Source organism: Bubalus kerabau, chromosome 4 (genome assembly GCF_029407905.1).
Source record: "Bubalus kerabau isolate K-KA32 ecotype Philippines breed swamp buffalo chromosome 4, PCC_UOA_SB_1v2, whole genome shotgun sequence".
Lineage (NCBI taxonomy): Eukaryota > Metazoa > Chordata > Mammalia > Artiodactyla > Bovidae > Bubalus > Bubalus kerabau.
The window spans coordinates 1,922,989-1,946,555 of record NC_073627.1 but is presented as its reverse complement, the minus strand read 5'-3'; the positions used below and the strand labels follow the sequence as shown (position 1 = coordinate 1,946,555).

The 23,567-nt window shown below is 56.4% G+C and overlaps 1 protein-coding gene and 1 long non-coding RNA gene across 2 annotated transcripts in view; one reads left to right on the top strand and one right to left on the bottom strand.

Moving 5' to 3' along the window:
• Nucleotides 1-465: 465 nt before the first annotated feature.
• Nucleotides 466-3,620, bottom strand: LOC129648541 (uncharacterized). Its single transcript, XR_008712773.1, has 4 exons — nucleotides 3,524-3,620; nucleotides 3,059-3,129; nucleotides 2,354-2,409; nucleotides 466-740 (listed from the first exon to the last, which is right to left on the bottom strand). It is a non-coding gene; the product is annotated as an uncharacterized LOC129648541 (long non-coding RNA).
• Nucleotides 3,621-3,714: 94 nt separating this feature from the next.
• Nucleotides 3,715-23,567, top strand: part of RGS9 (regulator of G protein signaling 9) — a 53,565-nt gene continuing 33,712 nt past the window's right edge. The window contains exons 1-9 of the mRNA XM_055574960.1: nucleotides 3,715-3,896; nucleotides 8,116-8,212; nucleotides 10,202-10,252; nucleotides 11,291-11,397; nucleotides 11,581-11,632; nucleotides 11,863-11,921; nucleotides 13,380-13,456; nucleotides 17,896-17,977; nucleotides 21,807-21,869. Coding sequence (XP_055430935.1) covers nucleotides 3,840-3,896; nucleotides 8,116-8,212; nucleotides 10,202-10,252; nucleotides 11,291-11,397; nucleotides 11,581-11,632; nucleotides 11,863-11,921; nucleotides 13,380-13,456; nucleotides 17,896-17,977; nucleotides 21,807-21,869 — 645 coding nt within the window. The 5' untranslated portion in view covers nucleotides 3,715-3,839. The remainder of the gene's footprint in view (nucleotides 3,897-8,115; nucleotides 8,213-10,201; nucleotides 10,253-11,290; nucleotides 11,398-11,580; nucleotides 11,633-11,862; nucleotides 11,922-13,379; nucleotides 13,457-17,895; nucleotides 17,978-21,806; nucleotides 21,870-23,567) is intronic.

Sequence of the window (23,567 nt, the reverse complement as noted above, 5' to 3'; positions counted from 1 at the left end):
ATACCATGCGCTTGACACGGTTCCCACCCCAGAAATGGTACTCCATCAATTCTGTGGAACAAAACTGAATACTCCCTGACACAGAGCGGAGAGCACTGGACCAATGAATGAAAGTGTAGTGAATCCTAGAGGAGAAACAGCGGGGAAATGGTGAAAACCTCATGAAACTGGAGCCACTTTCTTACCGAAAACGGCGCGATCCCTGGAGACTGCAGACTCCATTTCTTCCTGCTCTGGACTTGCTCTCGTATGGAGGGCAGGTGCTGGTGATCAGCAATCTACTGGTACCCAAGCCTGGCTTTCTGACCAACTACTGCTTTTTTTCTGCCTTAGAACCCATTTCTTCTCTTGGGGACTGGCAGGGGAAATGACCACTGCCTTCGAAGAAATCAAATCTACCCTCAAGATATCAGATATTGCCCTGTGAGCCCAATAATCAGGTGCAAAAGTTCACACCCATGATGCAGAGTGGAGACTGAGCCTCCTTAGGCACGGACGAGATGGATCCAGGCAGCCAGAAAACCCCCTTTAAAAAAAATTAGTTTTATTTATTTGTATTTGTTTTTGGCTGTGCTGGGTCTTCGTTGCTGTGCAGGCTTGTCTCTAGTTGCAGAGAACCGGGGGTGCTTTCCGGTTGCAGGGTGCAGGCTTCTTGCTGCTGTGACTTCTCTTGAGGAGCGCGGGCTCAATCAATAATTGTGGAGCATGGGCTCAGTTGCTCCACAGCATGTGGGCTCTTCCTGGATCAGGGATCAAACCCGTGTTTCCTGCATTGGCAGGTGGATTTTTTTTTTTTTTTCTTTTTTACCACTGAGCCACCAGGGAAGTCCCCAGAAAACCCTTTCTCACGGATGATTGCCCAGCCTCCAGTGGTGATGCTGGGTGAGTGATATCACCATCTGTTTCTCTGCTGAACAAGACTCACGTGGAGCCACATGGTCTGAGACTCAGTAATTCTTAGACCAGACGAAAGCGCTGAGTGTAGATCTCATTCACAACATCCAGTACCATGGCCACTTAAGCTGTGAATATTCCCGTGACTCCCGGTTCCCTGGTCCATGAAATAACCTATGTAGTTTATGGAATATTCTAGTTGCTAGAAAGTTTTTCACCAAATGTTTATGCAATGGTGCCCTAATTCAGATTTTGCTAGTTCTTAGCAAGCTTCGGTGCTGCAAAATGAATCCAGCAAATGCAAAAGGACCTTCATCTCCCATCCAGTGGCCCTGTGGTCACTGATGGCACAACAATAGGGGTATTGATACCACGGGAATCAGCGATGCCACAATCAGATCTGCCTCCTGCCAGAACCAAAGCCCAGAACCCGCCGCTCACAAGCTGCAGGCTGACCGTGTCCTTGGCGAGACTCATAGAATAGGAGGGGGTGAAGGTGTGCAGCAGTGTCTCCCCCAGATCTGCATGGAAAAAGTGCCACGTGGGTGGCACCTACTCCGTGCTGAGGGAGGAGGGAGATGTGAGCAGAACATGAGACAGGGGAGAAGATTTGGAGGGGAGAAAACCCACCACGTGCTGGAGAAAAAGTAAATTTCAGGGCTGGTGAGAGGGACAGACTCCATGTCAAGGGACAGTGAAACTACAGCTGACAATTCAGATCAGGCCAGACTGGGGGAGGATGAGCATTTTCAGGGAGCTGATGGAGCCACTGAAGATTTTTAAGGAAGGGAGGGGGCCTTATAAGAGCAGGACCTGGGGAAAACTGTTTCTCTGACCTTGCACTTTAAAAAATTGAGATATAACTCACATACTATAAAATTCACCCTTTTAAAGCACACAGTTCAGTCATTTTGTCTATTCACAAGGTGGTGCAACTATTAACTACTGTCTCGTTCCAGGACATTTTCATCAGCCCCGAGAGGAAACTCGATACTCATTAGCGGCCACTCTTTCCTCCACTAAATATTTGTACTTTTTACAAAGCACCAAACTTGGTAACCTGTGAAGTGACTTGAATTTTGAACCCAGGAGGGTTTATGTGTTCCAAACATAAAGAGGAAAAGGGACAGTGGCTTTTCTGAAAAAGAAGTGGCTTTTCCAAGTTTCTGTTGATACAACCAGAAATTATCTATCTATTCATTCATCCACCCATCCATCTGTGCCATCAATGTTCTAACTAGTCTATCTTTCCATCCATCCATCCATCCATCCATCCAACCATCTATCCATCCATCCGTCCACCTACCCAGAAAGAGCAGAGAGAGTGAGACAGAAGGCAGTATTAGATAGATATATGGGAGCAAAGAGCGTGGGTGGAGCTGATCCTCAAACCCAGCATATGGGTGACATGGCAGTTCTGGATGTTAGAAGACAAGTCTTGCAGGGATCATGTTTTTACCTGCAGGCATCTCCCGTATCAGCCGTCTTCCTGTATGCTTCCAGACACTGCCATTCCTGGGGAATCCAAGAGAGAGCAGAAAGCGCAGAAACTTGGAAAATCCCTTGCTCTGGAAAGCTCTAAGGAAGACCCTTGCTTTCCATGGCCCTCTGGGCTCTTCTCCGAGGACAGAGGTGGCGGCTGGGGCCCAGGCCTGTGGAGCCTGAGCGACCCCACAGGCAGGGGTGGCATCTGAGCGTCAGAAGTGGGGCTCCCTCTTGCCCCACCCCCCATCCCAAGTGTCAGGAATGGTTGGGGCATGTCCATGATGGCATCCACTCTTCAGCCACGTGGAACCTTGGGCTGGCAGGTCTAAGGGCAGCAGGGCCTCGATTTGTAGGGAGCGCTTAATCCCACCCTGTCAGCCTTCAGGCTGATTGAGCTGTGTATTTTCCTTCACATGTTAGAGTCTCGAGACTTCAAGACTGGAGAGTAATTCTGAGTTCATTGAGCCCGACTCTTTCTTATTACTCCTGAGAAAACAGAGACTCAGAGAGATTAGGTAACTTGATCAAATCCACCTCTCCCACTAATCGAAGTGTCAGAAAAGCGGGGTGGGGGTGGGTGGGGGGTGTCAGTGAGAGGGACAAAGGCCACAAGGAAATTTTGAGGGGTAACGTGCTCCCTGTCTTGACTGTGGGTATAGTTTCCTGGGTGGATACATACACTGAAGCCCATCAGGTTGCTCACTTTAAATTCCTGCAGTTCAGTATGTCACTTCTCACTCAGTAAGGCTGCTGGAAAAAAGAGTCACCCATCTGGGGAGGGGCAGAGCAGGGGCTAGCCAGGAGGTTCACCCTTCCCTGAAACCCAGCGCTGTCTAAAAACCAAAGCCTATTTGAAGTCGTGAAAATGCCTTTTTCCATAAAGTAATTTTTCCCTTTTTTAAAATTAAAAAAAAATTTAAAAATTGAAGTGTAGTTGCTGAACAATATTATATAAGTTACAGGTGTGCAGTATAGTGACACAATTTTAAAGGTTACACTTCAATGGTAGTTACTATAAAATATTGGCTATATTCCCCGTGCTGTGCATACATCCTTGTTTTACACCTAATACTTCGTACCTCTTACGCCCCCCCTTCTCCCCCTTCCTCCCTCGCCGCCCTCCGCCACCCGCCCCTTGTCTTACCTCCCAGCGAAGTCCCATCCTGCCTAAGGGCTCGCCCCGGACCACAGAGCATCCTGGCGCCCCGGGCGCACCTCACCTGCGGCGCCCCCGGCCCGCCGGCCCGACACCGCCCCCTGGCGCCAGGTGGCCGCCAGCGCAGCGCTCGCCCGAGCGGGCGCGGCGCGCTGATTGGCCGGCGCGGATTCGGGCTCCCGGGGGCGCGGGTCGAGGGCGCGGCGGGCAGCCTCGCTCCTCTCGGGCTCAGGGCCGCGGGCGCGCTCTCCGGGGGCTTCCCCTTCCGTCCCGTGCGTCCCGGTTCTGAGTCCCAGGGGCCAGGATGACCATCCGACACCAAGGCCAGCAGTACAGGCCGAGGATGGCGTTTCTGCCGAAGGTGAGCGCGGTGCCATCCGCCGGACCCGGGAGGAGCGCGGGGACCACCTCGGGGAAGTGCCGGTGGGGACGTGGGCTGGGCTGGAGGCGGCCCGGTGGTCGGTTAGCGCCCCTTGATGTTATTGAGTGACGGTTTGCCGTGTGTGTGTGTGTGTGTCTGTCTGTCTGTGTGTCTTAGTCTGTATTGGTTAGGTTTCCTTGTAACCTGTTTATAGTGGAGAGTCTGCAGCGGGGCGGTGATCGGCTGGAGGCTGAAAACAACCTGTTACTCGGGAGAGGAGGCGCGGCTGGGTCATTTCTGAGACAGTCTCCAGACGTTGTTGGAAGGCGCCCAGAGAGTAAATGAACATGTTTACAGTTTTCTGATTCAAAGCGGCAGTATTTAAAGTGTGTGTGTGTTTGTGTGTGTGGTTAATGTGTACACACAGAAATGGTGTGATTTGTAAGCTAGAGAGACACCCTGCTTCCAGCATCCCTAGGTTGCTCGTTCAAGTGCGTGTATTTGTGGCCCTCGGCTCTCTGGGCCGGCCGCGGAAGTCAGGACCCTCCTGTTGCAAGGGCTTTCTCAGACCAGGTGGCCAGGCCCTGGGTGCCAGGTGGAGCGCATCTTGTGGGGTGATGTATTTGGGGATGAAGTGGCTCATTTTGTTCTGGGCTCTTGAGATAACTGGTATTGGAGGAGCTTGGCAGAGGCTTCTGTCCTGGGTCACTCGCCCGCACCCGCTCCCATCTGCAGTGAAGTGTCCTCTGTCTTAGGCTTATCCTGAGGAGAATTAGCTGAATCCTTTGTGACGGTAAGAGCTGCCCTGAACCCTTGGAGCTCAGCAAGCTATTGTTGTCAAAACTGCCCTGATCTGTCTTGCAGTGTTAAAAGCTGGGCAGTTTGGGCTACGCTGGGACACTGGTCACCCTTGGTCCACTTAGTTCAGTAAGCTTGTGCGTCTGCCAGGTGTAGAGGTGTGAGGGTATACAGCACAGGTGCAGCGTCGTCTCGCTGGGGAAGAGCGTACGTTAGAGAGTTGTTGTTTAGTCAGTGGCTCAGTCGTGTCTGACTTCTTGCGACCTCGTGGTCTGCAGGACACCAGGCTCCTCTGTCCTTCACCGTCTCCTGGAGTTTGCTCAAACTCAAGTCCGTTGAGTCGGTGGTGCTATCTGGATCCCCAGGTGGTGCAGTGGTCAAGAATCCCCCTATGAATGAAGGAAACCAGGGTTCCATCCCTGGGTCAGGAAGATCCCTAGGAGAAGGACGTGACTACCCACTCCAGTGTGCCTGCCTGGGAAAGCCCTTGGACAGAGGAGCCTGGCGGGTTGCAGTCCATGGGGTCCAAGAGTTGAGCACCACTGAGCACACACACGCTGAAGAACGGCATTTAGGGAAACCCAGGGCTTAGACATGGGAATCAGGCGGGGACGTGGGGGAGCCCTCAGGGAGTGGGGAACTAGCTTGGGTGGCGAGAAATTGATGACGGAAGGGCTGGTGGTGAAGGACAGCTCAGGGTCCGCACACATCTTGCGGAGGTTGGGGGTTTGATGCTTTCTGTGTTCAGTGAGGAGCTGCTCGACAGTTTAAAGTTGGGGAGGAATAAAACCCGTTGGTTCCCGTGTTAGAAAAACAATTCTGGTTAGAGGGGAGGAGGGCCTCTCTACTCTGGTGGCACTTTCAAAACTATGGCCATCAGATCACCAGCCTTAGAGTTTCTGATTTACTTAGGAGGTAATTAAGTTGTTAAGTCTGTGGAGCCCAAACATCGGTGTTTCTGAAAAAAAAAAAAAAAAAAAAAAAAAAAGCAGCTTCCCAGGTGATTTGAATGTTCGGTGCAAAGAAAAGGCCACAGGACATTGAGTGACATCTGGGGACGTTGTGGGGAAGGGGCTGCTCCTGGCATCTCTGGGGGGAGGCAGGTGCTGCCAGACCCCCAGGTGCACAGGACCTCTGGCCCCGCATGTCAGCAGCAGCAGCAGCAGCGCTGGAGGGCGCCCTGGAGGCTGGGGACCTGCCAGGCACAGGCAGAGACGGGCGGCCAAGCCCGGGGGTCGGGGGAGGTGACACGTTTCCCAGAGGCCGGGTCCACCGGGCGAGTGGGAGACTCGGCAGAATCAAATGCAGAGCCCGCAGCAGCTGGCGGGGCTCTGGGGGTGCCTCCCAGGTGTCTGTCCGGTGGGCAGAGCAGGTTTTGGGGAGGGGCCTGTCCGGGAGTGGTGCCCCCAGGGGTCGGAGAGCCGTAGGCGACGTGACCCAGTGTCTGCTGGCCCCTGGCAGGTGGGCTCCTTCGTCCCCTTTTGGCAGACAACTCCGCGGTGCCGCTGACTTGCCCGCTGTCCACTGTCCGTGCAGAAAAGGGCTGATGATTATCGTCCCCCAGGGAACCTTCTTGGGCTCGGAGGAAAATTCCAGCCCGTGATCTTGCCCGGTGAATGACAGCTCCCTCCTGCAGGAGCGGCGTGGGCGTGGGAGGTGGGCCGCCGTTCCCGCTCCTGGTGACACTGGAGTTCCCTGTCACGCCTGCCGTCACGCCCAGCACGTGGCCTTCAACGCCCCCATCCTGCCTCCAGCTCGGGGTCACCTGGGGTCAGGCGAGGCCTGGATCCCCCTCCAACTTCTTGCTCCCCAGGATCGTGGGGGGGCTGAGTCTGGGGGGCTTGAAGGGGGCTGATGTCTGGGGTGCGGGCGGCCGTCCCCCCCGGCCTCTGGGCTCCCAGGCATAGGGAGGAGCAGAGAGGAGTTGGCAGCAGTTGGAGCTGAAAGGTGGTGCCTCTCACCTGCTGAGGACCCGGGGCGTGGCTCAGATGGCCCCATCGGTGATGGGCATGGGGCCTTCCTGCCGGAGGCAGAGCTGGAACCCGTGTCTGCACGGCTGTGCTGGGCCACGACGGCAGAGGCGGGGCCCGGAGTGCACGCCCCGGCCGAGGTGTGCTCAGTGGTCTCCGGGCGGCTCTGCTGGGCCGCGGGGCCATGCCCTGCTGGAGTCCTCACATGGTGCCCCCTCCCCCCGGCCGGTGTGTGTGTGTGTGTGTGTGTGTGTGTGTGTGTCAGTCGCTCAGTCGCGTCCGACTCTATGCAACCCCGTGGACTGTAGCCCACCAGGCTCCTCTGCCCCTGGGGTTTCCCAGGCAAGAATACAGGAGTGGGTTGCCGTTCTCCTTCTGAGAAGATCCTTCTCCAGGGGATCTTCCTGACCCAGGGATTGAACCTGTGTTTCTTGAGCATCTCCTGCATTGCAGGCAGATTCGTTACCACCTGAGCCACAGGGAAGCCCCTCTGTGTGTGTCTGAGTCCTTACCTCGTCTCTTCAGTGGACACCAGCCAGGCCCACCCTAATGACCTCCTTTTAACTTGGTCACCTTTGCAAAGACCCTGTCTCCTGATCCAGTCACATTTTGAGGTCCTGGGGGCCAGGACCTCAACCTATGAATTTGAGGAGTGGGCACCATAAGAGAGTCTCTCGGAGATGAGACCACCAGCCAGAGTCCTGTGGTTTCCTCCCTGGAGAGACCCCGGGGGGACTTCCCTGGGGAACATCTGAGGACGGTGGACCCAAACCCCGAATATTCTCGAGGTCCCTTTGGTGCTCCCCCTCCCACCAGCCCCCCTTTCTGAGAAGTGTGACACCTGCCAGGGAGAAATCTGACTCCCCTCATTGTGTTTTTAAAATAACTCTCATTATTCCTCCTCGGAAGGTTATTTTCAAACCCTTTGTAACTAGATTTTTTTTTTTTTTTTAATGCAAAGAGAAGGAATCAAACCCCCTGACTTTCTGCTGGAGAAACTCAGGTTTCTAACTCATACCTTGGGTTTCTATTCTCCAATGTATGGGTGCCTGGACTCCATGAAATGCTGCTATTTCATCTCATACAAGTTTTGGGATAAACGTGGACTTTCTTCTGGGAGCTAACGTGGGAAACGGGGCCCCGGGCTCTCACGTCTGAATAGCAGGCAGCCCTGGAAGGAGCAGGTGTGTCCCAGGCTCACGGGTGGGCGTGAGTGCAGAAGTGGTGCCTCCTGTGGCCCGAGGCCCCTCGGTCCCCACCCGTGTCCAAGAGAAGCACCCCCTCCACCCCCCTCCCGGGGCGTCTCCTCGCTCCCCTCTACTGTGAGCCTCTCGGCTGGCCCAGTGGCCTGAGACAGCAGTGGGCTCCTGGTTGTAAGCGCCCCATGTTCCTCTTGGCATATTTTGCTCCCTCGGTGCCACTCAGCTGACCCGGGCGGGTCTGTCTTGCAGATCGAGGCCCTTGTGAAGGACATGCAGGACCCGGACACAGGGGTCAGGGTGCAGAACCAGAAGGTCACGGTCGTCAGCATCCCTCACGCCATGACGGGTAAGGTGTCTGGCCATTTGGTCTTGGCCTGAACAGACCACACACAGGTGTTGGCAAACTAGAGCCCACGGGCCAGAAGCAGCCCCTGTTCTGTATTTGCAAATAAAGTTTTATTGGAACAGATCCACGTCCCCATTTATGTATTATTGGTGGCTGGTTTTGCACTGCAGTGGTAGAGTTAACACCCCCCCTCCCCCCCACACACGAGTCCAGTGTCCAGCCTCTCATCCCTTGTCTAGGGGTGTGAGACACACTGTCCTTCCTGGCACCTGGGGCCCCCTCAGTTCCCAGATTTGGGGCACTGCCCACTCAGCCATGGTCCCCCTCGTTTCTCCTACGTGGGTGAATCCCAACTGCAGTCGGAGTCTCTGTCGTGTAGCATCGGCACTGATTAAAGCAGACTGGGCCAGGGCTGCTGCCCCCTCGGAGGGCAGGTGACCAGGACTTAGGGGACGACGGGGCTGACGTGCGAGCTGAGATCAGCACAGATCACACGGTGGACGCCCCGGGAGCCCCCTAATCCCATCTGATCTATTTCAGGAAACGCCCAAGTGGATGCGAAAGTCCTCGGCTCCTTGGCGGGGAGCGCTAACCCGTCTTCTGCCAGCTGGGGGCGGGGGGACTCCTTTTCTTGGTGTGCACACCTCTGTGTAGAGACGTGGGGTGGACCGTCTAATAACACACCCAGTCCTGGGATTTTAAGTCAGATTTTAGGTGAAGAAGTCTGCTTTTGAATAAGCAAGGGGCTGAATAAAGGCGAGAGCGACAGGGGCCCCTCTGGGAGCTGTCACGGTGGGCACGTGGACGTGGGGAGTGGTTGGCTGGACATGTGTGCTCCCAGGACGTGTGTAGGAAGGGGCGGGTATGGGCCGTCCCCCCTCAGCCGTGCTGTGCCCCCCACCCCAGGGCACAGGCAGTGGGGTTTAGACCCTGGCTCCCCCCCTGTGGTGTGTTTCGTGGGCCAGTTTCCACTCAGGCAGGGCACCTAGCTCAGCCCTTGGGAAGCAGGCTGGGGTTGCTAGAAAGAGTGGTGGTTGGCATTTGCATGATGGCTTCGGAGCTGGGGTGCATCTTTGTTCTGAGATGATGCTGCTGCCTCTGACAAGGAGCATGTCCTGCTGAGGGGCCAGGGACCTGGCCGAGCAGGAGACGCGCAGCTTCCTTGAGGTCCCGTGTCCACTCTCGGCTGGCTGGTGGGGCTCAGCTTGTCCTGGCCCTTGGATCAATGTGAATCCTTGGGAGGGGCTCCCCGTGCCCCGATCTTGTCCCCGTCTGCCTCCCCTGCCTTCTTGCTCGCTGGCCTCCCATCTGCATTGCCCCCGGGCCAGCCCTCGGATGTGCAGGGCTCAAGGGCAGACAGAGCCCACGTTCCACAGTCTGATGTTGTAAACGAGACTACAGAGTGTTCCTAAGAAAGTGTCTCGTCCTTCTACTTTGACAGAAGCCTTTATGATGACCTGAAAAGCCAGGCTTGGATGTACCACTGGCCATCAGAGTTTTGCTGGGGAACGTAGGGGCATCAGAGACCCAGCACCCCAACCCCCTTGCACCCCCTTCCCCTCCCATCTGGGTTCTCATTACTGCCAGGACTGAGCTCCATCCAGAGTTCCATGGACAGCTCGCTTTGGGGCTGTTTTTTTCCCAATGGTCAAGACTTAGTCTGTTTACTTCCCTCTTGATGGATGACAGTCCAGGCACCCGTTATTGTATCAATAAGAAAAGAGAGTCAGTACCTCTGAGAGGTGAAGGCTGAGGGGGTGGTGGGGACATGGGGTGGAAGTCTGGCTGGATTCACATTATGGGCAGCCCTGAGTCATGGGCTGGGGGTTCGGACTGGACATAGTTGGGGGGTGGGGTGCAGGGAGGTCCCTGGAAGATCTGAGCAGCAGGACGAGATCACGGCTGGACAGGGAGGCGGCCAGTTGGGTGGCAGCCTGTGGGTGGGTGTCGGGGAGGCTCTGACGTTGGCCAGACCCTTCTGCTTTGCAGGAAGTGACGTCCTCCAGTGGATCAGCCAGCGCCTGTGGATCTCTGGACTGGGTGAGAGCTCCTTCTGTCCTCAGCCCGCCTGAGGGCTGCTGTGGGCATCACCCTGGGGCGTATCTGGGTGTGGCTGGGTGGGGCTCAGCCCGTGTCTCTGAGAAACTGACCTTTTAATTGGCGAGTTGAAGCCTTTGTGAGTAAAACAGCCAGACTCAACATGGAAGGGGTGATAACCGGGGGGACGCAGTTGTTTTTTCATACAAAATACTGAGAGTGTGTAAGTCACAGGCTTCCCTGGTGGCTCAGATGTTAAGAATCTGCCTGCAAGGTGAGAGACCCAAGTTTGATTACTGGGTCAGGATGATCCCCTGAAGAAGGGAATGGCAACCCACTCCATTCTTGGCTGGAAGAATCCCATGGACAGGGGAGCCTGGCGGGCTAGGGGGCTAGTCCATGGGGTTGCAAAGAGTCAGACATGACTGAAGTGACTAATATGACCATTGCTATTAAGTCGCAGGAGTAATTGGGGAGGAGTCAGTCAAGAAGGACTTCCTGGAGGGGGTGATGCACACGTACACTTGGTCTGGAAGGACATGATGCCTGTGAAGTGTGGAGGGGAGCTCAGAGGGCCTGGACCCGGGGGGCAGGCAGAATCCAGCTTGGGGCAGAAGTCGACCGTGAACTTGGGGCAGAAGTCGACCACCCCTTCCTGCCTCTCACGGGGTGAAGAAGGGTCTGTTGGTCAGAGACACTCTCCCTGCTCCTGGGTTTCTTCAGACTCAACGGTGTTCCTCCAGGAAGTCCCCATTTATCACCCCAAACCTTGCCCCCATCAGCCCTGGGGTCCACTGGCTCCCCTCCAGACGCACTGAGTTGTCACTGGGGCAACCAGGCTGGGGGACACTCTGGGACCGTCTCCCCAGCTGGTACTTGTCCACAGTGAAGGTCGGGAACCGCTGCTCCCACTTCTTGGCGAAAGTGCCGTGAGGATGGGGGCACCCGTCCTGGAGTTTGGGGTGCTGTGCGGGGGCGGGCGGTGAGCTTCTGCTCTTGGCCCCTGCTCTTAACTTCGTTGTCTCACCTGCTCCTCCCCAGAGGCCCAGAACTTGGGCAACTTCATTGTCAAGTACGGCTACATTTATCCCCTGCAAGACCCCAGGAACCTCACTCTGAAGCCCGACAGCAGCCTCTATCGATTCCAGGTGAGCCTCGGCCGTGACCTGGGGTCAGTGGGGCAGGATGTCATCTGGAGGTTTACCGGTCGGCTTCACGTCCCCCCAGAGCTTTAGAAACGGTGGCAGCGGCGGAGGCACGTTTCAGGCTACGGGGCGGGGGGCCCGGGGCGCACGGCCCGTGTCAGCCTGGCCGCCTGGTTTCTCTCACAGACGCCGTACTTCTGGCCCACCCAGCAGTGGCCGGCTGAAGACGTCGACTACGGTAAACCGCGCCCACCCCAGGCCTGGCGAGGGCTCCCCGTGCTGCCTAGCTGCACGCTGCGTCTTGGCGGCGTCTGCGGCCGTCAGAACCTTGTCTGTGTTAGGAGTGGCTCCTGGGGGCGGGAGCGGGTCTGGGAGTGTCCTGTCTGCCACGCTGAGCACAGCAGCCTAGCTCATAGGGGGGTTTCGACAAGCGATGAGGGTGGAAAATGGTGTTGTTTTCTTTTCCAGCCATCTATCTGGCCAAGCGAAATATCAAGAAGAAAGGGATTTTAGAGGAATACGAGAAGGTATGGAGACGCTTTTGCGTATAGGTCCTTGTCATTGAGTGCAGTGCCGTCTTGAGCTGCTTCCCCCGTCCCCCTGTTACTCCATTCACACGTGCGCTCATCACCCCTCCATCCCTCATCCCCATCCCTCATCCTGTGCCCATCCATCATCCACCCATATATTAATATTTGGAAGCAGCTGGTTGGAGTAAATTCTCCCCCACGTTGTGCTACGGTTTCTCCTGCTGTAGTTTAAGCCTTTGTCTCAGTAACTCCTGGGCTCACAGTAGCGACTGCTTTCCTTTCTGTCCCCAAATAAGAGGAGTTAACATGTGTGATAATGCACATTATAGGAGGGACAGATTTTTTAAAAACACTTTTTATTTTGTGGTGGAGTATAGCGGATTAACGCTCTTGTAATAGTGCCAGGTGGACTGCAAAGGGACCCAGCCACACATACACATGTGTCCATTCTCCCCCAAACTCCTCTGCCATCCATGCTGGCACACAATGCTGAGCAGAGTTCCATGTGCTGGACAGGAGATCCTTGCTTATCCACTTTAAATAGAGCCGTGTGCACAGGTCCATCCCAGACTCCCTGACCAGCCCTTCCCGGCATCCTCCCCACCTGCAACCATAAGCTCCTTCTCTAAGTCTGCGAGTTTCTTTGTGTTTTGTAAACAAGTTACTTTGTATCATTTCTTTTTAGATTCTGCATATAAGGGGTGTCATACGCTATTTCTCCTTCTCTGTCTGATTTACATCACTCAGTATGACTATCTCTAGGTCCAGGATGGAGAGATTTGAACCTGAGTGTGAGACGGGAAAACAGCAGTGCAGGCTTTTGTTTTGGGCAGAATTTCTCAGAGAACACACCCTAATCCTCAAAAGGCTAGGTTTCTGGGCAGATGGCAACAATCTTGCTGTGTTTACTTTTTGAAAGTGAGAGTGTTAGTTGCTAAGTTGTATTCAACTCTTTGCGACTCCATGGACTGTAGCCCTCCAGGCTGCTCTGTCCATGGAATTCTCCAGGCAAGATAGTGGAGTCGCTTGCCGTTCCGTTCTTCAGGGGATCTTCCCGACCCAGGCCACATTGCAGATGCTTTACTGTCTGAGCCACCAGGGAAGCCCCAAACACGTTTTTAGAAGGGCCAGCATCACACACAGTGTTAGGTTGTAGCTCTGTGGGTTTGTGGTGCTCTGCTGTTGACTGTTAAGTTTCCACATTCTTCTCCACACAACTCCCATCTTCGTAATCAGACTAGGATACATTTATTTAAAAAAAAAAAAAAATCCAAGCCCACCTGTGGCTTCTGTTGTGAAAGCTTGTTGAGGATTCGGCATCACCCTACGAATGAGGCCTTTGCACAGCTGGTGGGGAGGGGCGTTTGGCTAGGTCTCCTGGTTGACTAGGGCTCCCTGCCCACTGCACACAGCAGAGCTGAGGCTCAGTGTTCTCATTTTGTCTTCCTCCTCTAGGAAAACTACAATTTCTTGAACAAAAAAATTAACTACAAGTGGGACTTTGTCATCATGCAGGCCAGAGAGCAGTACCGGTGAGTCGGCGCTCGCCCTGGTCCTCTGGTATCCCTCTGCCCTCCCTTCCTTCCTTGTGTCTTTAAAAAAAAAAAGAGCTTTTATTAGGCGTCTGTGTGTTAAACAGCCGGCTAGGCCTAGGCGTAGGGAAGGGAGAGGCATTGTCCGGGGAGCTGGAGGCAGCGGAGAGGGGTGTCTGGAGGGGACGGGGTGGGAGGACGGTGGCGGGGTAAGGAGGGGGAGGAGCGGCAGGCGGTGGGAGGATGGTGGCGGGGCAAGGAGGGGGAGGAGCGGGGCTGGGGGCACGGTGGGGGGGCAGGGAGGGAGGAGCGGGGCTGGGGGCGCGGTGCGGGGGGCAGGGAGGGAGGAGCGGGGCTGGGGGCGCGGTGGCGGGGCAGGGAGGGAGGAGCGGGGCTGGGGGTGCGGTGTGGGGGGCAGGGAGGGGGAGGAGCGGGGCTGGGGGCGCGGTGGCGGGGCAGGGAGGGAGGAGCGGGGCTGGGGGCGCGGTGGCGGGGCAGGGAGGGGGAGGAGCGGGGCTGGGGGCGCGGTGTGGGGGGCAGGGAGGGGGAGGAGCGGGGCTGGGGGCGCGGTGTGGGGGGCAGGGAGGGGGAGGAGCGGGGCTGGGGGCGCGGTGGCGGGGCAGGGAGGGAGGAGCGGGGCTGGGGGTGCGGTGTGGGGGGCAGGGAGGGGGAGGAGCGGGGCTGGGGGCGCGGTGGGGGGGGCAGGGAGGGAGGAGCGGGGCTGGGGGCGCGGTGCGGGGGGCAGGGAGGGAGGAGCGGGGCTGGGGGCGCGGTGGCGGGGCAGGGAGGGAGGAGCGGGGCTGGGGGTGCGGTGTGGGGGGCAGGGAGGGGGAGGAGCGGGGCTGGGGGCGCGGTGGCGGGGCAGGGAGGGAGGAGCGGGGCTGGGGGCGCGGTGGCGGGGGCAGGGAGGGGGAGGAGCGGGGCTGGGGGCGCGGTGGGGGGGGCAGGGAGGGAGGAGCGGGGCTGGGGGCGCGGTGGCGGGGCAGGGAGGGAGGAGCGGGGCTGGGGGCGCGGTGGCGGGGCAGGGAGGGAGGAGCGGGGCTGGGGGTGCGGTGGCGGGGCAGGGAGGGGGAGGAGCGGGGCTGGGGGCGCGGTGGGGGGGGCAGGGAGGGAGGAGCGGGGCTGGGGGCGCGGTGGGGGGGGCAGGGAGGGAGGAGCGGGGCTGGGGGCGCGGTGTGGGGGGCAGGGAGGGAGGAGCGGGGCTGGGGGCGCGGTGGGGGGGGCAGGGAGGGAGGAGCGGGGCTGGGGGCACGGTGTGGGGGGCGCCCGCCTGAAGTGGAGCTGGCAGAGAGAGTGGCAGGAGTGAGGCTGGAGGTGTCGCATCCAGACTGGGAGAGGGTACTCTGCTCAGCACTGCTGGATGGTGAGCCGCCTCAGTTCACATGTCATGAGCTCAAAGAAGTTTATCTTTTTAAAAAAAAATGTTATCAGAGTGTAGTTAGAGAAGGAAATGGCAACCCACTCCAGTATTCTTGCCTGGGAAATTCCATGGCCAGAGGAGCCTGGTGGGCTACAGTCCACGGGGTCACACAGAGTCAGACACGACTGGGCGGCCACACAGCAACAGTAGTTGGTGAGCAGTGCTGTGTTAGTTTTGGGTGTCTGGCAAAGTGGATCATCAGTCACACATACACACGTGCCCACTCTTTTTAGATTCTTTTCTCATGTGGGTCAGTACAGAGTAGTGAATCGAGTTCCCTGTGTATACAGTAGGTTCTTATTAGTTACCTCGTTTATACACGGTAGCGTGTGTATGTCTGTCCCAATCAAAGAAGCTTTTCTGATTAGCAGTTATTACTGCACACAGATCACCCTGAAGCTTCATGCTCCAAATGGCAACAGTTGTTTTCCGCTCAAGGAAGTTTCCGCAGCTCTGGAGTCGGGGACGGCTTGGTTGGAGGTTGTGGATCAGAGCCTCTCGTGTGGCTGCAGCCACGAAACAGTCACACAAGTAGTCAGGAAGCAAATATAAAATGACGTGTTGGGTCATGAACTTTAAGGACATGGCCTGTGCACTCTCACGCAGAACCAAGGATGGCCCCGTGGCGCTTTTAAATCTATCTACAGTTCTGAGGCCTTCCCACGTGGCTCAGCGGTAAAGAATTCACCTGGAGTACGGGAGACCCAGGTTTGATCCCTGGGTCGGGAAGGGCCCCTGGAGAAGGGCATGGCAACCCACCCCAGTATTCTTGCCTGGAGAACCCCATGGACAGCGGAGCCTCGTGGACCACAGTTCATGGGGTCACAGAGAGTTGGACACTGAGCGCCCGAGCACGCATGCACGGTTCTGTGACCCCTGTCCACCGTGAGGGGGAGGGCTTGGCGTTCACCCCTTCCTCCCCTCAGAGTCTCTCCAGGAGGTCCCTTGGCCTTCCTCACAGCATGAGGCATCTCACTGCCTACAGGTGGTCGGAAGCTCTGAGGGCAAATACCACAGGGAAGGAAGGTGGCGGCTGCCCGCTTTGATGGCCCAGCCTCAGAAGCTGCACAGGGCCGTCTTCCTGACGTGCTCCGTTGGTCAAAACAGCCGGAAACCCCATCCGGTCTCTGAGGGAGACGACACAGACCCCCCTTACAGTGGGGGGAACCGTAGACAGATTTATAAAGCGCCACAGTGGCCACCCCGATCCTGCATGCAGTACACGGAATGTGTCCCTAGAGCACACAGCGAAACTTGTGATTTTGTATTTATTGCTCGACTCTTTCTGTAACATTTAGACCAGAAGCTATTCAAGGGCAAGACACATGTTTGTGTGTCACGCCGATGACTTAAACAGCAGACGTTCATTTTCTCACAGGCCTGGAGGCGGGGAAGTCAGAGTTCACGGTTCCGCCAGGGTTTGGTTTCTCATGGTGCCTCTCTTCTCGGCTTGCAGATGGCTGGCGGCCTTTTTGTTGGGGGAGGGTGGTGGGGAGAGGAGAGAGGCTGTCCAGTGTCTTCTGTTTCCCAGGCACGAATCCTATCCTAAAGGCCCCACCCACATGACCTCATCTAACTGCTTCTAAACTCTTAAGTGCTTCTTAAAGGCCCTACCTCCAGGTACTGTCACACCAGGAGCTAGGGCTGCAGCACATGAATTTTGGGGGAGAGTTGCTAACGTTCAGACCTCCACAGTCTGGTTTTCCCAGTGCTTGGATCAGAGTGGAGATCAATAAATACAACATCAAATGACTGTGGGAATGAGTGCATAATTGATCAATTAAGGGATACTTTTGCTTTAAAGATCATAAAGTGACAAACTAAGATAACTCCTCGCTCAGGCTTCTCTTGGAGCCCATTCCTCACGACTCTCCTCCAATAAGCTCCGTCGCAGACAAGCAAAGCCAGAGAGGACACAGCAGTAAATTAGCCCTCGACTGTATTTCCAGGGCTGCCAGCATTATGGAAAGTCCCCAGTGCCCCAGGCCATCTGTGGCCCATCTGCCTGGCTCGTTTACCCAGTAGAAGATCCACTTAGGTTGGCAAGGGGCAGTGTTTATAGTTAACTTCTGGAGGAGGTTGCAGAGTGCCCCACGGGAAGGGCCCTCCCCGCCCACCTTGCTCGCTGGGTGTCCTGAAGTTACTCAAACACGTGAGCTGGCACACGAACCCGCTGACCAAGTCTTGAGAGGGTGTGTGCGTCATCCTTCATTGCCTGGGAGAACGAGCCTCCCCGAGCAGAGCTCAGGTCGCCGTGGAAACGGCGCTGACGGGTCCACGGTGGGATAATGAGCACGGCCTTGTTTCCTACCTGTGATGGTGGGGGAGATTGGGATGGGAAGGAACACAAGTAACCTTTCCCAGGAATCAGCTGGGGGGATCAGGAAAACTCTGACTTGGCACAAATTCTCTGAAGCGACAGAGTGGAAGTGACACTGGAGAGAAGCGGGCACTCCCCGTGCAGGCTCTGGAGTTGCTGGCTGTCCCCTCCCTCAGATGTTGATGATTTCGTTTATCAGAGCAGGGAAAGTTCGGAAGCCGGGTGGGTAGATCTCAGCTCCGAAAGGCCTCCGTACTTCTGCAGGGGTGACGTGGGTGGGGATGGTCAGACCCTCAGCTGCTCATGGGGCCTCGATCGCCTCACGCCCCGTCCTCCTGGGGGGAGCTGGACTCTGGGACCCGTCCCCAGTTCAGGTCCCGCCGCTGCCCCTGGTGGCCCCGTGACCCTCAGTGGGGGCTCAGCCTCTCTCTGCTTCAGTCCCTGGGCTGCAAGGTGAGGCTCGCTCACCAGAAGATTCGATGAGTCAATATGTGTAGAAGTTCTGAGCAGGGTACTCAGTGTGTAAGTGTGGTGTTAAGGTTCGCTACCTTCATCATCCTCATTATTATTATGGCAAGTAAAGCTTATCTGGGCAGATCTGGAGAGTGGCCCAGAATAGGGTCCGTCAGGAAGGGGGGCCATCAGTGAGCAAAGCATGCAGCATCTTCCTGGCTTCCAACGTGGCTTGTGGCTTTTCAGGGCCGGGAAGGAGCGGAACAAGGTGGACAGGTACGCGCTGGACTGCCAGGAGAAGGCGTACTGGCTGGTGCACAGGTGCCCTGTGAGTACCCTCCTGGCCCACCCGCCTCCTCTCACACCTGCCCGCCCCACCATACTCCCCACCCCCGTATGGCTCGTCTGTCTGGGGCTGGAACTGAATCTGCAGGAGCTCAGTGTGGGCTCGCGTCCAGGGTCCTCTGGCTGGAAGAGGAAATGGACTGACTGGATGGAGTCTGCCCGCGGCCCGTCCGTTGGTGTCAGGATGGAGCGAAGTTCCCTAACGGAGGGACCGGAATGAGTCTGCCTTGTGTGAGGGCTGGGACTCGATGCCTTGGAAAAAGAACATAAGAAGAAAAACTGTACTTCCCTGGGGGTCCAGTGGTTAAGACTCTGCTCCCCGTGCAGGGGCTTAGGTTCAATCTCTTGTCGGGGAACTAAGATGCCACGCATTGCATGGCGCGGCCAAAAAATTAAAAGAAGAAGAAGAGGAAAGAACTAGAGCCCAGGTCGCACGGCAGAAGCAACCCCGCGTTGCGGGAACTGGAGTCACCTCGCGGTGGCCACGCTCCAGTGTTCCCGCGCCGCCTCTCCCTTCCTTGTCTGCGTCCTGTCCCGCTGGTGGGGGCGGGAGGAGGGGGTGAGCATGTGGTCAGCCTGGGGGTTCGAGTGCGGGGCTCGGGGGTGGTAAGAGGCCGAGAGAGACCAGCCGTGACGGCCACGTGCCCTGTCAGCTCGTTCCCAGGAAGGCCGGCCTCGCCCCGCAGTGCAGCAGAGGCAGTGTCTGTTCATGCCTGCGTCGGACCCCGATCACTGCAGGCGAAAGGATTCTGAACAGTCAGCTGTTCAGAACTGAGTTCTCAGAACCAGAGTGACCTGCGTCCCCCACGGTGTCCAAGCTCCCGGACTGTTTGAACTTGGAGCCATCAGGGTTTGGCCGTTTTGCTCATTTTCTTTCTGGATTCAGAACAGACCGCCCATAGGTGTTCCGCCTGTGAAGGCGTTGGTGTGGACGCCGTGCTGGCCTGGGCTCCACGCTAGGCCTCATGGTGTGATTTCTTTCTCCTTCAGAAAAAGCTTGTTCCTCTCTTTGGCTATCTCAGGTCCTCGCTGCGGCACGCGGGGTCTTTGGCTGCGGCGTGTGGGATCCAGTTCCCCGACCGGGGACTGAAGCCGGCCTGAGTGTTGGGAGCACGGAGTCTTGGCCACGGGAGCACCAGGGACGTCCCTGTGCGCACGTTCTTACGTCACCTCTCAGCCTGCATGGGAGGCACTGTAATTAGTCTCATTTTGCTGATGAGGGAGCAGAGCCCCAGGGCTGGTGCTGACTCCCTGTGAGAGCCGGCGCCCCGCTCTCCCTCCTGGAGAGCTCCTCTGCCTCCCACGACAGCGTCACGTGGTGTCACTGAGTGTGCAAGGCCTTTGTCACCTCCTCAGTCATGAGAGCATCGCGTGATTGCTGCTCAGAGTTACCTGCCCCCTCGTGGGTGGCCCTGGGGAGCTGTGTTCAGAACACGGCCTGATGTGAAAGAGCAGACGCGAGCAGATGTGAACAGATGTGAACAGATGTGAGCACATGTGAACACATGAGCGGACATGAGCACACGTGAAAGACGCGAGCAGACGTGAACAGACACAAGCAGACGTGAACAGACGTGAGCAGACATGAACAGTGTGAGCACGCAAACAGACGTGAGAAGACGTGAAGAGATGTGAACAGACGTGAGCACACGTGAAAGGCGTGAGCAGACATGAACAGACGAGAGCAGACACAGACGTGAACAGCATGAGCACATGTGAACAGACATGAGCAGATGTGAACAGACGTGAGCAGACATAAACAGACGAGAGCAGACGTGAACAGCGTGAGCACATGCGAACAGGCGTGAGCAGACATGAACAGATGTGAACAGACGTGAGCACACGTGAAAGACACAAGCAGACGTGAGCAGATGCGAGCAGACATGAACAGATGTGAACAGACATGAGCACACGTGAAAGACGAGCAGACGTGAGCACACGTGAAAGACACGAGCAGTCACGAACAGACGTGAACACACGTGAAAGACACGAGCAGACGTGAACAGACATGAGCACACATGAAAGACACGAGCAGACGTGAACAGATGTGAGCACATGTGAAAGACGCGAGTAGACGTGAGCAGACGCGAGCAGACATGAACAGATGTGAACAGACATGAGCACACGTGAAAGACACGAGCAGACGTGAACAGATGTGAACAGATGTGAGCACATATGAAAGACATGAGCAGACGTGAGCAGACATGAACAGACGTGAGCACATGTGAGCAGACGTGAGCAGACACAAAGCCGCTATCACACCCTGGCCCCCTCCCGGCTGCCCGTCTCCATCGGAACTGGACCGGGAGTTGGGGACGAGACCAGGGTGTCCCTGAGTCTCCGCTCCCTGTTTTTTTAAAACTCTCAGCCTCTCAGTGGCCTGGAGCATCGGGATGAGGGCTGAGTCTTGTCTGAGGAGCATCCGCTTTAAAGTCTGTCTTGGGCAGGGATGGAGCGACCGACTGACAGGCTAGCAGCCCAGGCCATCAGACGGTCTCCGGGAGCACTCATCCAGAGCGTCCGCCCTGGGCTGCACGCAGCTGCGCGGCTCCCCGTCTGCTGACGGCCACCGCCGGGCCACCGCCACCCTTGTTTCCTGTGCCCTGACGTCAGCTCTGAGGGGTCTCCATTCCAGCTGCCTCTGGGGTCCCAGAAATTGCATCAGAGTGTGGGTCAACTGTGTGTGTGTGTGTGTGTGTGTGTGTGTGTGAGAGAGAGAGAGTGTAACACTGTTTTCCATCTCCCTGGGATGGGAGGTCCCAGATGGTTGCCTGCACCAAACAGACAGAGGAAGTGAAAGACCTGAATTGCTGGCCTGAAGGAGTTCAGAGCTGGAGCAGGACTGGCCGGGGAGGCGGCCTGGTGGAGGCGGCAGAGCCGGAGACCAGCTCTGGGCCAGGCCCCTCCACCATGATCTTAGGGTGAACACGAGGCCTTGCCTGGTGACAGCGACCCTCCATTGTGAGCTTCCATTGTGCTAAATCCTCACAGGAACCAGACAGACAGGAGGGCTCATCTCTGGTTCTCAGCACAGAGAAGTCGTTTCCAAGATCCTCCCCCAGCCAGGAGATGGCAGAATCCAGATCAGAACTTCTGGGTGCTTGACTGAAGCCCAGACTCTCCAGAGCAGTGAACCGTGGAGCGCAGCAGTTGGAAGGCCCCTGTGCCAATCCCATGAACTCCGATCCAGTCTGCGTGTTAATCCATCCATCCACCCACCTACCCACCCACCCTTCCATTTATTTATCCATCTATCCACCCAGTCCCTTGGACTGCAAGGAGATCAAACCAGTCCATCCTAAAGGAAGTCAACCCTGAATACTCATTGGAAGGAGTGATGCTGAAGCTCCAATGTTTTGGCCACCTGATACAAAAAGGCCGACTCACTAGAAAAGACCCTGATGATGGGAAAGATGGGAGGCAAAAGGAGAAGAGGGTGGCCGAGGATGAGATGGTTAGACAGCATCACTGACTCAATGGACATGCATCTGAGCAAACTCCGAGAGCCTGGAGTGCTGCAGTCCATGGGTCACAGAGAGTCAGACCTTAGTGACTGAACAACCACCACCACCCATCCACCCACCCACCCACCCATCTATCCATCCATCCATCCACCCTCCCTCCCTTCCTCTGGGGATGCTACGGTGGTGGAAGACGCCCCCACCTGGGGAACCTTACACACCCCTGTAGCTCCCCACAGACTGGGCCACAATCCTCAGCTTGGTCTCACGATGGGCAGCTTGGCCAGAATCCAAAGTTAATCAGAAACTGGGGACTCTCCTGGTCCTTACACTGAGTTTTTCCTCATTCAGCCAGGGGTGAACAACGTGCTGGACTACGGCCTGGACCGAGTGACTAACCCAAATGAAGACCAGGTAAACCAGGTCAGTCTGCTGCGTACGTTGGGCAGGGCCTGGGCCGGGGGTCTCAGGCTGGGCAGGTGTCTGCGTGCCGTTGTGTGTCTGCGTCTGTAGGGCAGTGGAGCCTCTGCCCTGAGACGGCCAGGGAGAGGAGGCCAGGGAGAGGAGGCCAGGGAGAGGAGGCCTGTGCGCACTGTGGTGTCAGAGAGGGGAGGCCAGGGCAGGGGTTCTGGTCAGGAGGGTGGGCATGGGCAGGCCAGGGCAATGGGGTCTAATGGTTGGTTTTCAGACTCCTGAATCACTTCCCTCTTTGAAAATCTGATGAAACTTATCAACCCGTGTCAGCCAGAAAGGCACAGAAAGGCCTTTTGCGCGCCGCTTCCACCAGTTCCCTTCCCCCTCAAAGACAGTAGGCCCCAGGCTCACAACCCCTGAGTCAACTTTGGGTTCAAACCTTAATCCACATGACAGGACCTGGTCCCTCCACTTTCTTTTGCATCTCAGTCGGCTGGGATCTTTGCTTTTTTTTTTTTTTTAAAGGACCCCTTTCCTTAATAGGCCACCGCTGATGATGAACTGTTTCCTATAATAGGTTTTTACTTAAGGAAATGTGGTTCAGAAGCTGCTGAAACAGAGGGCACCCTGATTAGGGTTTCCCAGGCATGGCACAGTTATTTGGGGCAGATAGTTCTGTGGGGCTATCCCGTGCCTTGTGGGGTGATCCGAAGCACCCCTGGCCTCCCCAACTGGATATCTGTAGCTCCAAGCATCTCCCTGATGTCTCCCAGTCCTGACGATCAGAAGTGTCTCCAGATATCATCTGGTGGTCTTGGGGGCCAAGACTGTCTAGGCTGAGAACACGGGTCCCAGTAAACCAGCCTGTCCCCACTTAAACTAGCTGTGGACGGCTCCCTTGCTTTCTGTCCACCGCTGTATCTGGCAGCAAGCAGCCAGGGGCCTCATTAGCCCCGTGTGTCACCTGTAAGCCTCGGCGGTGCCTGGAAATGCTGGCAGGAAGTCTGACTTGTTTTCTTAGCCCACGGGGACCCGGAGCTCAGGATGACTGTGGGGACCCCCACCAGTGCCTACACGTTTTGGGTGGGGTCCACATGGAGGGCGTCCATACGCAGAGGACACCCTGGGGACTCTGCTAGGCTCCCTGCCCCTAAATCAGAGCCCCCCTCCCTTGATACATGTTTGGCACCGTCAGCGGCCCTTTCCACATTCCCTGCGTCAGATGACAGATAATTGCCCAGGCCTTGGTGGCTTGGTTGCCATGGAAACAGCATCATCAAGGAAAATACTGAACAGGGCTGGAGATTTGCTTTTTTTGTGGATGCTGGCAGCTCTGGGACCTGTGTGGCCTGGAGGAGGGGGTGTGGAGGGGAGGCCCCCACTCAGCCTGACCAGCCACACACCACACGTGTGTGTGCATGTACGCATGTGTGTGTGCATGTGTGTACCTGTGTATTATTTGTATCTTTCTGGGTGTATGGTATATGGATATGCATGTCTCTCTGTGTATATTGTATGTATGTATTTTATGTATACAAGCATGTGTGTATATGTGTTTGCATCATATGTGTATATGTGTCTGTATGTATTATGTGTGTATATATGTATATGTATGCCTCTGTATGTGTGCATGTATGTGCACATGTGTGTTATGTGTATATGTGTGTGCTGGGTGTGGATTGTGTGGATGTGTATTTG